This window comes from Watersipora subatra, chromosome 10, assembly GCF_963576615.1.
Source record: "Watersipora subatra chromosome 10, tzWatSuba1.1, whole genome shotgun sequence".
Lineage (NCBI taxonomy): Eukaryota > Metazoa > Bryozoa > Gymnolaemata > Cheilostomatida > Watersiporidae > Watersipora > Watersipora subatra.
Window position 1 is genome coordinate 59,490,532 of NC_088717.1, and position 13,336 is coordinate 59,503,867.

The 13,336-nt window shown below is 39.2% G+C and overlaps 1 protein-coding gene across 1 annotated transcript in view; it reads right to left on the reverse strand.

The window, feature by feature from the left end:
* Window positions 1-2,104: 2,104 nt before the first annotated feature.
* LOC137405719 (mitochondrial intermediate peptidase-like) overlaps window positions 2,105-13,336 on the reverse strand; it is a 29,852-nt gene continuing 18,620 nt past the window's right edge. Inside the window, exons 5-15 of the mRNA XM_068092081.1 lie at window positions 11,714-11,832; window positions 11,367-11,548; window positions 9,935-10,133; window positions 9,044-9,200; window positions 7,227-7,358; window positions 5,824-5,947; window positions 4,400-4,497; window positions 4,078-4,176; window positions 3,759-3,893; window positions 2,779-2,900; window positions 2,105-2,593 (exon numbers count right to left, since the gene is read on the reverse strand). Of these exons, the coding sequence (XP_067948182.1) occupies window positions 2,434-2,593; window positions 2,779-2,900; window positions 3,759-3,893; window positions 4,078-4,176; window positions 4,400-4,497; window positions 5,824-5,947; window positions 7,227-7,358; window positions 9,044-9,200; window positions 9,935-10,133; window positions 11,367-11,548; window positions 11,714-11,832 (1,527 nt within the window). The 3' untranslated portion in view covers window positions 2,105-2,433. The remainder of the gene's footprint in view (window positions 2,594-2,778; window positions 2,901-3,758; window positions 3,894-4,077; window positions 4,177-4,399; window positions 4,498-5,823; window positions 5,948-7,226; window positions 7,359-9,043; window positions 9,201-9,934; window positions 10,134-11,366; window positions 11,549-11,713; window positions 11,833-13,336) is intronic.

Below are 13,336 nucleotides of genomic sequence, written 5' to 3' on the forward strand. Positions count from 1 at the left end.
ATAACTTATACACCACTGTCAGCTATCAAACTACTGAATAATAACTTATACACCACTGTCAGCTATCAAACTACTGAATAATAACTTATACACCACTGTCAGCTATCAAACTACTGAATAATAACTTATACACCACTGTTAGCTATCAAACTACTGAATAATAACTTATACACCCCTGTCAGCTATCAAACTACTGAATAATAACTTATACACCACTGTCAACTATCAAACTACTGAGTAGATGTGTACATATTCTCGGCCAATCAGCTATCTCTATCTGGTGGCATCTTTTATTACTATAGACAAGTGAACTACCTGGTGTTTATCTATTCGATTGGTGGCCATCAAAGATGAACTTACACAAAAATTTGTAGATTTGATGAGAAAGTATCGGTATTTTTCTATCATTTGCGTTGTTTTTAAATGTTTGATATGATCTGACTGCCAGGGTGCTTCAAGATTAAAATCAATAAAACTTGATCACGATTGAAAAGCTCAAGTCAATCGAATGCGCGATTATGATGTCAATAATGGCCATGAGATCGACAGAATAGAGACGGGTAACGCTGCAACTTGAATGCAATATCCGATATCAACCATCCCAACGATAACAATCAGTGATGTCATCGTGAACTTATTTTCATTTTGAGCGTTTTACTTGCAATCAAGTTTTATCGATTCTAACTTATAAACATTCTGGCAATCAGATCACCACAAACATTCAAACTAATCGCAAATGATAGAAAAATATTGACATGTTCTGATTAAATCTACAAAAGAATTGATAAAGTTTATCTTAACCAGTATGCAGATGATGGGGACTGACTGTTTGATTATCAGCTAGTTATCAGCTAGTCAACTGTACCAAATTGTTTACAAGGTCTATCATAGACCTACTAACTATACACCGCATATTAACTGTATAGTTCATAGGTCTATGAGGTCTATAGACAAGTTACGGTTACAGGTGTCGATGCAACCTAACTATAGAGACAGATGACTTTCATGAAACGTGGCCATTTTTCAAGATCTTATCAGATGCCAATCTGCCCAAAGTCTTCAATTTACAGTACGACTCATCAAGAAAATCATGCAAGAAAGCTCGTGATCTGTGCCATGACATGTGCATGAAGGAAGGTATGTGACACATCTCAAACAAAAGTGGTAGTGGTATAAGTCACCATCTACATAGCTAAATATGTCATCGGTTAAAGGAGGAGGACACGGTGGGTATGTCCGAGAGTTTTATCATGAACAGTAGTTTTAAAGGAACAGCTGTGTGAGTGGTTTTATGTACTAGGCAAGCACTGATGAACTGAATCTACTGAATTTCTTCACAAAGTAGGTTTAAGAGCTACGCAGTAGGCATATTCATTAAATGACACCTCGTAATTACATACACTGTAGGTATATTCACTGTATGACAACTCCTCTATTTTGCCAGCCGCCAACTACTTTGGTCAGGGCTCAAAAACACGGTTGTCATGGAAACAGCCTGGAACATGGATAACTAACTACATGACCCTCGGTGAGAGTTTACCACTTATATTTACTCTATTCTATGTGTCGAGCTTGCGATCTAAAATACACGCATTCAAATTCACTTTTGGCAGTTATGACTCGTCGGTTTCTTGGACTTTAGGCAAATACGCTTGCTCCGTGATTGATAACCCGGTGAGCGATCCTGTGACCTTTCTTGTAACATCCAACACACAAAAGTGCGGAGCCACACAGAATGAGGAAGACGTGACAGACCACCTAAATGAAGACATCTGCTGCGCGAAGAATTACTTGGGAGGACAGGCTTACAAGACTCCGTGTGACAGCAGTGATAACTCCATATTTGGCTAAAACATTCCTCAATGCTTTGCACAACAAAGAGAGTCGTCAATTTGAAAAAAAAAAATTTCAACAGTTTTCTGACGAGTAATCGTGATTAGGCTTAAATGTCAAACAATTTCAACAGGAAATAGAGCCAAGCCTGAGTACCAATGAATGTGATTTGCTACTACTTTAGGGGCACAGCTTGCATCGATCACCACCTAAAAGCAGAACTCTTTGACTGAGAATACATACAAGAGTCAGTTGGGATTAAAATCTAGCTTTCTGAATATATTTACATGAATTTTGCTCATCTGTTATAACAAACCAGCACCTTGTACATGTATAATGCCACCATAGCACCAATTTCATGCTTGATTTTGTTAATAATTAGCTACAGCCCTTAGCACCATCTCGAATGTCAATCAAAAAACAGAAAATAGGAGAGTAGGTGAGCTGTAAGGAGACACAAAACAGATAAATGTGACTCGCTGTTCGTATGGTCTCTGTTGGACAATGACCAATCAGCTGGTTCTCTGTTAGACAATGACCAATCGGCTGGCTCTCAGTTGGGCAATGACCAATCAGCTGGTTATAAAGGGTGGACCATCATCAATCTCCATAGTTACCGGCCAACCTTGTCTCCTCCACAAGAGAAGTGACTAAACTCGCAACGGTTGGCTTAGTTCCTGTTAGTGACTCGACCATATCGGCTGGTAATTTCTCACCACCATGCTGTAAGATTTCTCTCATGTATCTTTCACCATTGACCCTGTTAAATGAATCAGAGGCAGTGGCATTTGTTTCTGCTTGGTATCTCCCAAACAACAATCACAAACTTTCTTTACCGCAAAAAAATACATGGTTTGAATGATACACATAAGATAGCAGTAACTCATAAAACTTCAACCTTGGGTGCCAGCTGACTGATTGTAAGGAAATAAACAGAGAAGGTACCTGCTGAAGGGGTCATCCTTGAAACAGTGCTGCCATATATTGGCAGCAATCGCTCTGGACATGAGATATGCAAAGTACTTGGCCCCGTATCCAACCATGTGACCAAATCTCAGGTGCCATGCCTGCAAGAGTACAGCTCAGGATAGCGAGTATCCAGTAAAAAAAAACATTTGTCTAGCAAGTAATAACTCTATTGCTGGTGTCTAATAAGAGATAACTTTATTGCTAGGGTCTAGAAAGTGATAACTTTATTGCTAGTGTCTAGAAAGTGATAGCTTTATTGCTAGTGTCTAGCAAGTGATAACTTTATTGCTAGTGTCTAGCAAGTGATAACTTTATTGCTAGTGTCTAGCAAGTGATAACTTTATTGCTAGTGTCTAGCAAGTGATAACTTTATTGCTAGTGTCTAGAAAGTGATAACTTTATTGCTAGTGTCTAGCAAGTGATAACTTTATTGCTAGTGTCTAGCAAGTGATAACTTTATTGCTAGTGTCTAGCAAGTGATAACTTTATTGCTAGTGTCTAGCAAGTGATAACTTTATTGCTAGTGGATAGCAAGTGATAACTTTATTGCTAGTGGATAGTAAGTGATAACTTTATTGCTAGTGGATAGTAAGTGATAACTTTATTGCTAGTGGATAGTAAGTGATAACTTTATTGCTAGTGGATAGTAAGTGATAACTTTATTGCTAGTGGATAGTAAGTGATAACTTAATTGCTAGTGTCTAGCAAGTGATAACTTTATTGCTAGTGTCTAGCAAGTGATAACTTTATTGCTAGTGTCTAGTAAGTGATTACTTTATTGCTGGTGGCTAGTAAATGATAGTTTTATTGCTAGTGGATAGTAAGTGATAACTTTATTGCTAGTGTGAGTGAGTATATCTAGTCACTAATAGCCACAATGCGAGGGTGTACTACCGAATGCCCCTTAAATACTAAATAAACTGAAAACCAGGAGTGAGATCTTAAGTGAAACTTACAGTGTTCTCCACATGAGGCAGACCGTAGAACCTGTTCTGTGTATCAGCAAGTACATCTATATTAGAACTGTGCAGAGGATGTGGTCCGTGAAGGGCCTGGTCTAGTGCCGAATAGAATACTTGCAACTGCGTGTCCTGCAGACAACAACATCGGTACACACTCAAAAGAATTGCCTCCTCCTGACAAGCACACTAGTCATGTAAGTAGTCATGTCTGAATGCCACTAGTAAGTCTTGGAGCTAACACAGATCAGTCTATAGATAGTCTATAACACTCTCAACTCTACCTCTGTATAAATATAAACTATGAATGACTTACTGAAGCTATAAACAAAGACTTAGACCTAATCATTTGTTTGATCATCCAATCGGGCATGGGCTTGCCTGTCTCATAGTGAGAACTGAACTCTTGGAGAACCTAAAACAACAAAAATTGTCTACAGATGAATAATTCAAATATTAGAAACACTCCCACGAACATCTTCTTGACCTCAGCAAAAACTTGCTTCACGAAAAAAACTTTCAACAGAGAGTGAACTATAAAAAAATAACAGTGGATCAATGGTTGATATAAAAGGACGTGGCGTGATCAAGTTATCAAAAAAATTCAATTACTTGGTCACAGGAAAGAGTTGTCTTACCTTTGCGTTGGAAGAAAAATATTCCATGAGAATAGACGGCACTTCAGCAAAGTCAGTTGAACAGCGAGTGCCGGTGACATGTTGATAGCGAGTTCTACCTGCGGCAAACAGCAAGATAGAGAGTACACTGACCAGTAGAAAATATAAAATAATGATTACTACTACTGAAAGGTGAGTCAGTCGAGACACAACATTAAAATAGCATTCCATCAGTACTAGCAGTATTTCACTCTGCCGTAGATGGTAACATTGAGGGGGTCTCAAGGTTACCATTCCACTCAGTTATGTATCTAAAATCGAAGGTAGGCTATAAAAAACCCTGGCTATAAGAAAAATTGAATGTGGACTATAAGAATACAGGCTATGTAACCATAGGGCCATGTAATCTGTAAGGCAGACCATAGGAACACTGGTGATGTAACGAACAGCGAAAGTAGACTATAGGAACACAGGTTACATAAGTGACAGAGAAAGTAGACTATCGGAACACAGGCTATGCAACTAATGAAAGTAAACCAGAGGAACACAGGTTATGCATCCTAAGCGGCATTCACACCATCCGATTAGCAAAAAGAGTTTTTGTGGAAGCTATTGGCCAGATTTTTTTTGTTCACACTAGGCCAAGTTTGGACTGAGAGTGGGTGATTTTGCCAGTTTTTATTTGCAGGGTCAGATAACTTGAGCTGATATATTATTTGTGAGTCATGCTTTGCATTTTGCTGAATGTTTCCTACTATGTTTCTCATGGAAATTTTTTAGCAAGTTTAATTACTATTTTGCACGGCCTACGCTTATCACTAATTATGCATAACTATATGGAGGACGATCTCTTGCTAACATGATGTTTCAATTATTATAGCAACGGTATAATAATTGAAGCAGATGGTTCAATTATTATGCTACTGCTATAATAACTTAACCTGAGCGATAATTTTGCTGATAACACCCTTCAGGGGTGCTATCAACGTAATTACTACTCCGGTGGGAAGCTATGACAAAAACATGCATGAAAACAAATATGGCATTCACTTTATATGACAATGTGTAGCTCGCTGTGAAAGAGATTTGATTGGCTACTTAAATTGAAGATCGGCCTAGAATCGGTAATCGATCAGGCACCGCCCGATCAAATTTCTTACTGGAAAAAATCGGTCTACGAACCGTTCACATGATACGATTCTTGGTCAGTAGGAAATCGTCCAGAGAATCAGCCTGAAAGTGACTGGTGTGAACACAGCTTTACAGAGAAGGTAGACTATAGGAACACTGGCTATGTAAGCAACAAAGATGATGGACTTTAGGATTACAGGCTATATAATGAACAGCAAAGTTAGACTATAGGACCACAGGCTATGTAAGCGACAAAGAAGGTAGACGGTAAGAACACTGGTTATGTAACGAACACAGAAGAATGTAGAGATCACCTATCATAGAGTGCAAAGCATGTCCAAACTCATGAAATAGATTGTCTAGTTGCTGAGGAGACAGTAGAGTGGGCTTGGAACTGGTTGGATTGGGAAGGTTCAACATCAGCACCACCTTTGGTATCTACAATATAGAGCAAGGCTTTGATATGCCTATGAAAAGGTAAGATAAACTGATTAATTATTAATAGAGCAAGGCTTTGATATGTCTATGAAAAGATAGGATAAACTGATTAACTAATAATAGAGCAAGACTTTGATATGTCTATGAAAAGGTAAGATAAACTGATTAACTAATAATAGAGCAAGACTTTGATATGTATATGAAAAGGTAAGATAAACTGATTAACTATTAATAGAGCAAGACCTTGATATGTATATGAAAAGGTAAGATAAACTGATTAACTAATAATAGAGCAAGACTTTGATATGTCTATGAAAAGGTAAGATAAACTGATTAACTAATAATAGAGCAAGACTTTGATATGTCTATGAAAAGGTAAGATAAACTTATTAACTAATAATAGAGCAAGGCTTTGATATGTCTATGAAAAGGTAAGATAAACTTATTAACTAATAATAGAGCAAGGCTTTGATATGTCTATGAAAAGGTAAGATAAACTTATTAACTAATAATAGAGCAAGGCTTTGATATGTCTATGAAAAGGTAAGATAAACTGATTAACTAATAATAGAGCAAGGCTTTGATATGTCTATGAAAAGGTAAGATAAACTTATTAACTAATAAAATAGCCAGATGTTATAAATAATGGTGTTATAAAAATGCAGCCTTTCACAAACTTGCAACAGATGTTTGTGATAACAAATTTTAGAATATATGATCAACATTAGCGCCTTTTACTTGTACCTGATGCTTGTAAGTAACCTGTACCTGTAAAGCTGAAACCTTTCACTGACACTTGCCTTTTACTTGTACCTGATGCTTGTAAGTAACCTGTACCTGTAAAGCTGAAACCTTTCACTGACACTTGCCTTTTACTTGTACCTGATGCTTGTAAGCAACCTGTACCTGTAAAGCTGAAACCTTTCACTGACACTTGCCTTTTACTTGTACCTGATGCTTGTAAGGAACCTGTACCTGTAAAGCTGAAACCTTTCACTGACACTTGCCTTTTACTTGTACCTGATGCTTGTAAGTAACCTGTACCTGTAAAGCTGAAACCTTTCACTGACACTTGCTTTTACTTGTACCTGATGCTTGTAAGTAACCTGTACCTGTAAAGCTGATACCTGTCACTGACACTTGCGCTTGATGCCTCTGACTAAAACCTGCACATGATGCCTCTGACAAATACCTGTACCTGCTTCCTGCGACAGATACCTGCACTAGATGTTCAGTACAGGATCGAGGCCTAGAATATCATAGTAACATGCAGAGGCACCTGGTATGTAAAGCCATCAAGACGCCTTCCTCCTTGAATCGTGAAGTGACAGTCCTGGCCACTTTTTCCAGCCCTTTCAAAGAAGTCACAGTAGATAACTCCCAATAGTTCATCGGTGTCATTCATGTGCACCTGATGACAAAGGAAACAAAACGATGCCGACTCTTTTTTGCCTAAAGACTTAACAAAACACCAGCACACGTGTGTATTGGTATTGTGACAGCACACGTGTGTATTGGTATTGTGACAGCACACATGTGTATTGGTATTGTTACAGCACACGTGTGTATTGGTATTGTTACAGCACACATGTGTATTGGTATTGTTACAGTACACATGTGTATTGGTATTGCTACAGCACACATGTGTATTGGTATTGTTAAAGCACACAAGCGTATTGGTATTGTTACAGCACACATGTGTATTGGTATTGTACTGGTGATTAACAGCAGCCCACATGTGTATTGGTATTGTTACAGCACACGTGTGTATTGGTATTGCTACGGCACATGTGTGTATTGGTATTGTTACAGCACACGTGTGTATTGGTATTGTTACAGCACACATGGGTATTGGTATTGTTACAGTACACATGTGTATTGGTATTGTTACAGCACACATGTGTATTGGTATTGTACTGGTGATTAACAGCAGCCCACATGTGTATTGGTATTGTTACAGCACACGAGTGTATTGGTATTGTTACAGCACACATGTGTATTGGTATTGTTACAGCACACAAGCGTATTGGTATTGTTACAGCACACATGTGTATTGGTATTGTACTGGTGATTAACAGCAGCCCACATGTGTATTGGTATTGTTACAGCACACGTGTGTATTGGTATTATTACAGCACACGTGTGTATTGGTATTGTTACAGCACATGTGTGTATTGGTATTGTTACAGCACACGTGTGTATTGGTATTGTTACAGCACACGTGTGTATTGGTATTGTATTAGTGATTAAACATCGACCAAGTAAGACATCGTATGCAGTCAAATCTCGGCCTATGATCACATCGACATACGAAAACTTTGAAACATGATATGAAATTTGAGCAAATACTTGTCTCACCATCACATGTAATTTTCAACATATGATCTTTGAAGTTCTCAAAACCCTGTTTAGTTGATAAATCAGTAGATATGTTCACAGTTCTTTGCCAAATACTTTAGTTCTACGTAGAAGCATAACATGAAACAGTGCTTCATGCCTCCGATTTTACCCTTATTGTAAGTTCCAAGAAGGAGAATGCAAGTGGCAGTTGTGGCGAATTACAGAACCGCTAACAATGTCAAAGGCCACAATATGATGTATGAGCTAATTACAGCTAACAATGTCAAAGGTCACAATATGATGCATGAGCTAATTACAGCTAACAATGTCAAAGGTCACAATATGATGTATGAGCTAATTAAAGCTAATAATGTCAAAGGCCATGATATGATGTTTGAGCTAATTACAGCTAATAATGTCAAAGGTCATGATATGATGTATGAGCTAATTACAGCTAACGATGTCAAAGGTCACAATATGATGCATGAGATAATCACAGCTAACAATGTCAAAGGTTAAAATGAACTGATGAGGAGGAAGCTAGGTACAAAAGCTTCCCGTACTAAAGCAGCTTTTGAATTAATCAGAGAAGATGTTTGAAGTGATCCAAAACTGAATAGGACCAGGTTAAACAGAGCAGAGAATATATTACACTATCGACTACTGTTAATTGGAATTTTGAAGAAACTTTGATAAAATGATGGCAATTCTACAGAGAGTTCCAGAGAATAGAGCCTTATGGTTGAGTTGTAGTACCTGAATCTTATGTACAGATTTATGCCAGCACTCCGAAGGGTTTGGTGTGACGTCTCGCAATGTTATACCAAACAATCCTTCAGTCAATAGCCTTAGGCCATTCATACAGGCACCCAAAGAGAGATAGCTTGAGATTTCACCCACATTCACATCCATGCTGATAAATAGAAATGCGTAAATGTTTGGTTTCAGCGTATCCCTTCAAACTATCTCTAAATTATGATAATTCAAATGGTGCAAACAGAGAGAGATATGTTATGAGAAATGATCTGATTGGATCTGAGAAAAAGAGGGAGAGGGGGAGAGAGAAGGGAGAGAGAGGGGAGAAAAAGAGAGAGAGGGGAGAAAAAGAGAGAGGGGGAAAGAGAGAGAGAGGGAAAGATAGAAGGGGGAAAGAGAAAGGAAAGAGAGGGGAGAAAGAGAGGGGGGAAAGGGGGGAGGAGAGGGGGGAAGAGAGAAGGGGGAAGAGAGAGGGAGAGTGAGAGAGGGGGAGAATGAGAGAGGGGAGAGTGAGAGAGGGGGAGAATGAGAGAGGGGGAGAGTGAGAGAGGGGGAGAATGAGAGAGGGGGAGAGTGAGAGAGGGGGAGAGTGAGAGAGGGGGAGAGTGAGGGAGGGGGAGAGAGGGGGAGAGTGAGAGAGGGAGAGAGTGAGAGAGGGGGAGAGTGAGAGAGGGGGAGAGTGAGAGAGGGGAGAGTGAGAGATGGAGAGAGTGAGAGATGGGGAGAGCAGGCCAATTCACAAACAAGCAGACCAAATGAGATAAAATCAGTCAAGTCAGGCTAAACAGTTGGCACATAGATCACCAGAGGCAGCTCTGTAAGAGAAGTGGTAAAATGGAGCTTTCACATCTGGTGATAAAAGCAAAAATATATCTACTATAGCTGAGTTACCTATACTGCCTGGCTATAGCGGTGCAGTAGGAGACGTCCCACGGGTTCACCTCAGACCTGTTCCCTATCAACTTTTCCTTTATTATCCTCATCTTGTTGAAGTCTTGGACAGCCATGGGCTTTAGTTTGTCAGAAAGTAGTTGTAGGAACTCATTGGCTGCTTCAGGGCTTCCTGTCATGGTCCCTTGCAAAGCTCTTTCTGTTAACAGTTGCAAAGCTTGGACAAGGTCACACTGAATGACATTGAAACACAAAATAAGATAAAACAGGGTTGTAATTACAATGAGACGTTTACGGACTGATATTCCTAGTGAACTGAGCGGATTACCTACAGACAAAGATGTTCTTACATCTGAGAATTGCGGATCCTTTGAGCTTTCACTGCTACAACTTTTACTATAGCAATATTTATCATATCAATATTTATTTATCTCAAGTGATGCCATGTCTTATTTTTATTTCATTTGTATATTTATATTTGCTGTTTGCAGCCTACACCCTGGTATACACACACCCTGGTAGACCTACACCCTGGTAGACCTACACCTTGGTAGACCTACTCCCTGGGAGTCCTACACCCTGATAGACCTACACCATGGTAGACCTACACCTTGGTAGACCTACACCCTGGTAGACCTACACCTTGGTAGACCTAGACCCTGGTAGACCTACACCCTAGTAGACATACACCTTGGTAGACCTACACATTGGTAGACCTACACCCTGGTAGACCTACACCCTGGTAGACCTAGACCCTGGTAGACCTACACCCTAGTAGACCTACACCTTGGTAGACCTACACATTGGTAGACCTACACCCTGGTAGACCTATATATTCAATATCATATATTCTGACAGCTAAGAGAACACGGAGAGTATGAAAAGGTATCCACACATCATATATTCTGACAGCTAAGAGAATACGGAGAGTATCACACATCATATATTCTGACAGCTAAGAGAATACGGAGAGTATCACAAAAGGTGTCACACATCATATATTCTGACAGCTAAGAGAATACGGAGAGTATCACAAAAGGTGTCACACATCATATATTCTGACAGCTAAGAGAATACGGAGAGTATGAAAAGGTATCCACATATCATATATTCTGACAGCTAAGAGAATACGGAGAACATGAAAAGGTATCCACATATCATATATTCTGACTGCTAAGAGAATACGGAGAGTATGAAAAGGTATCCACATATCATATATTCTGACAGCTAAGAGAATACGGAGAGTATGGAAAGGTATCCACATATCATATATTCTGACAGCTAAGAGAATACGGAGAGTATGAAAAGGTATCCACATATCATATATTCTGACAGCTAAGAGAATACGGAGACACAAACATAAATGATAGACAAGAACACTTCCAGTCACAGGGTATAATCAGGGTACACACACAGGGTATACTCGGCTTACCCGCATAGCTCTGGTAGCCAACCAGCTTAGCTAGTTTATCTCGAGACAGCAGTAGTTCATTCAATAGCTTAGACTGAGACTCAGATGGATAAAGGTAGGCACGGTAGGACGCTTCCCTCACATCTCCATCAGGGTGTTCCGAGTTGGCAGCATGCACTGTAGCCTGTTTAGTGATACCAAACCTGAAGGCAAAGGAAGCAGTTATACCTCAGTTATAAATATGTATAGGTAAATGAAATACAGTTATACTACTTCAAAAGACAGTGCAAAAGCTGCTGCAAGGGATATGTAGCAGAAATTGCCTTAGTATACAGATGAGGAGATGCAAATGGAGACCGAATACTCACACATGATGGAGATGAGTTGGCAGCAAGCTGACATTGACAACAGAAGGCTGGTGAGTTGCTTGCATGAATGCACTTTCTAAGGCCATAATCTGCTCCGTTAGTTCCACAAACATTTTTCGCTGCAACAAATATTTTCTTCAATTCATGTTTAGTCTTATGCTGGTTGAGTAAGTACTTTACCAATAGCAGGAAATATCTACCTACAGTACTTCATCTTGGTCTACACCTAGATATATATCCTATATATATCCCATACATATATACTTATATATAACCTACGCAAATACTTTGCAAATATATACACTGCACTGGAATTGAACTCACACACCACGGTTCTGCAGACAGACGTGTTATTGACTACGCCACACGGCCTACTCGCCACACGGCCTACTCGCCACACGGCCTACTCGCCACACGGCCTACTCGCCACACGGCCTACTCGCCACACGGCCTACTCGCCATACAATGAAATAATTGTGCACATGCTTATTATACCTGCCAATCTTTAATGGCGATTGGTTAAAATATGCATGTTTCACACTTTATCTAGCACGCTTGAACTACTACCACAAGAGAAATACATGCCCAAACTTACCCCAAATGCTATAAGTATGTGTATATCCAGTCAAACATGGATAACTCGTCCACGGATAGCTCGAACACATGGTTAATTCGAACATTTCCTTTGGTCCGTTCCCACGTAATGATAAATTGCTATAGATAACTCGAACTCAACACTGTTAATTCGAACTGTTTTTTTGCCCAACGGTACCGAAACGGTTGTTATCGCTTTAGAAAATCACTTTATTCAAAGCCATAGAGGTAAACTTCATCTTTTCGTAATTCACAAGCGTCGTTATTACCACCATCGGCAAAATATTGTTGTCAACGACTTTTCTAAAAGTTTGGTGAAAATTGATTTATACTGCGATACGATGAATAGCACGGGCTAGCCGGGTCACGCCCGCAAGGATTTTCGCCACGCACATACAAAACAAAAATTACATGTTGTTTTGTATGTGCGTGGCGAAAATCCTTGAGTGCGTGACCCGGCTAGCCCGTGATGAATAGTTTTCCGACGTTGATTCCGTGTTGAATCAACGTCGGAATGTTGAATGTTTAAAACGTCTTAAAATTGGTGTAATTAAACGTATACGTTGTCTGAGCTACAAAAAACTATTCGTCGTTTGACCTAAACACAGAATACGTGTGTACATTCAATAAGTATCTATTAAAAAACGTGAGTGATATAGAATGTACCGTAAAACCTCGTAAAACCTCTAATTGAACTGCCTCGGAGTGTTGCTTTTAACGAATCCCAGGTAAAGTAAGGTAATCTGCATAAACTTCAAGAAGAAACGGCAAAATTGATCGTGGGTAAAACCCCAAAAGAAAAAAATGTCTTTTCTTATGAGCATTTCAACAACGATCAAGTTTTGCCAATGTCAATCTGAAAAACGTCCTGGCAATAACATCACCTCAAACAACAAACCAATCTCAAGTGATAGAAAAATCTCTATACTTTTTCATGAAAACGTTTTAAACTTTACATTAGAAGCATTTAATTTGAAACAAGCCATATGTGCTTTTGATTTATATTATAGTTTGTATATGTACATGTAT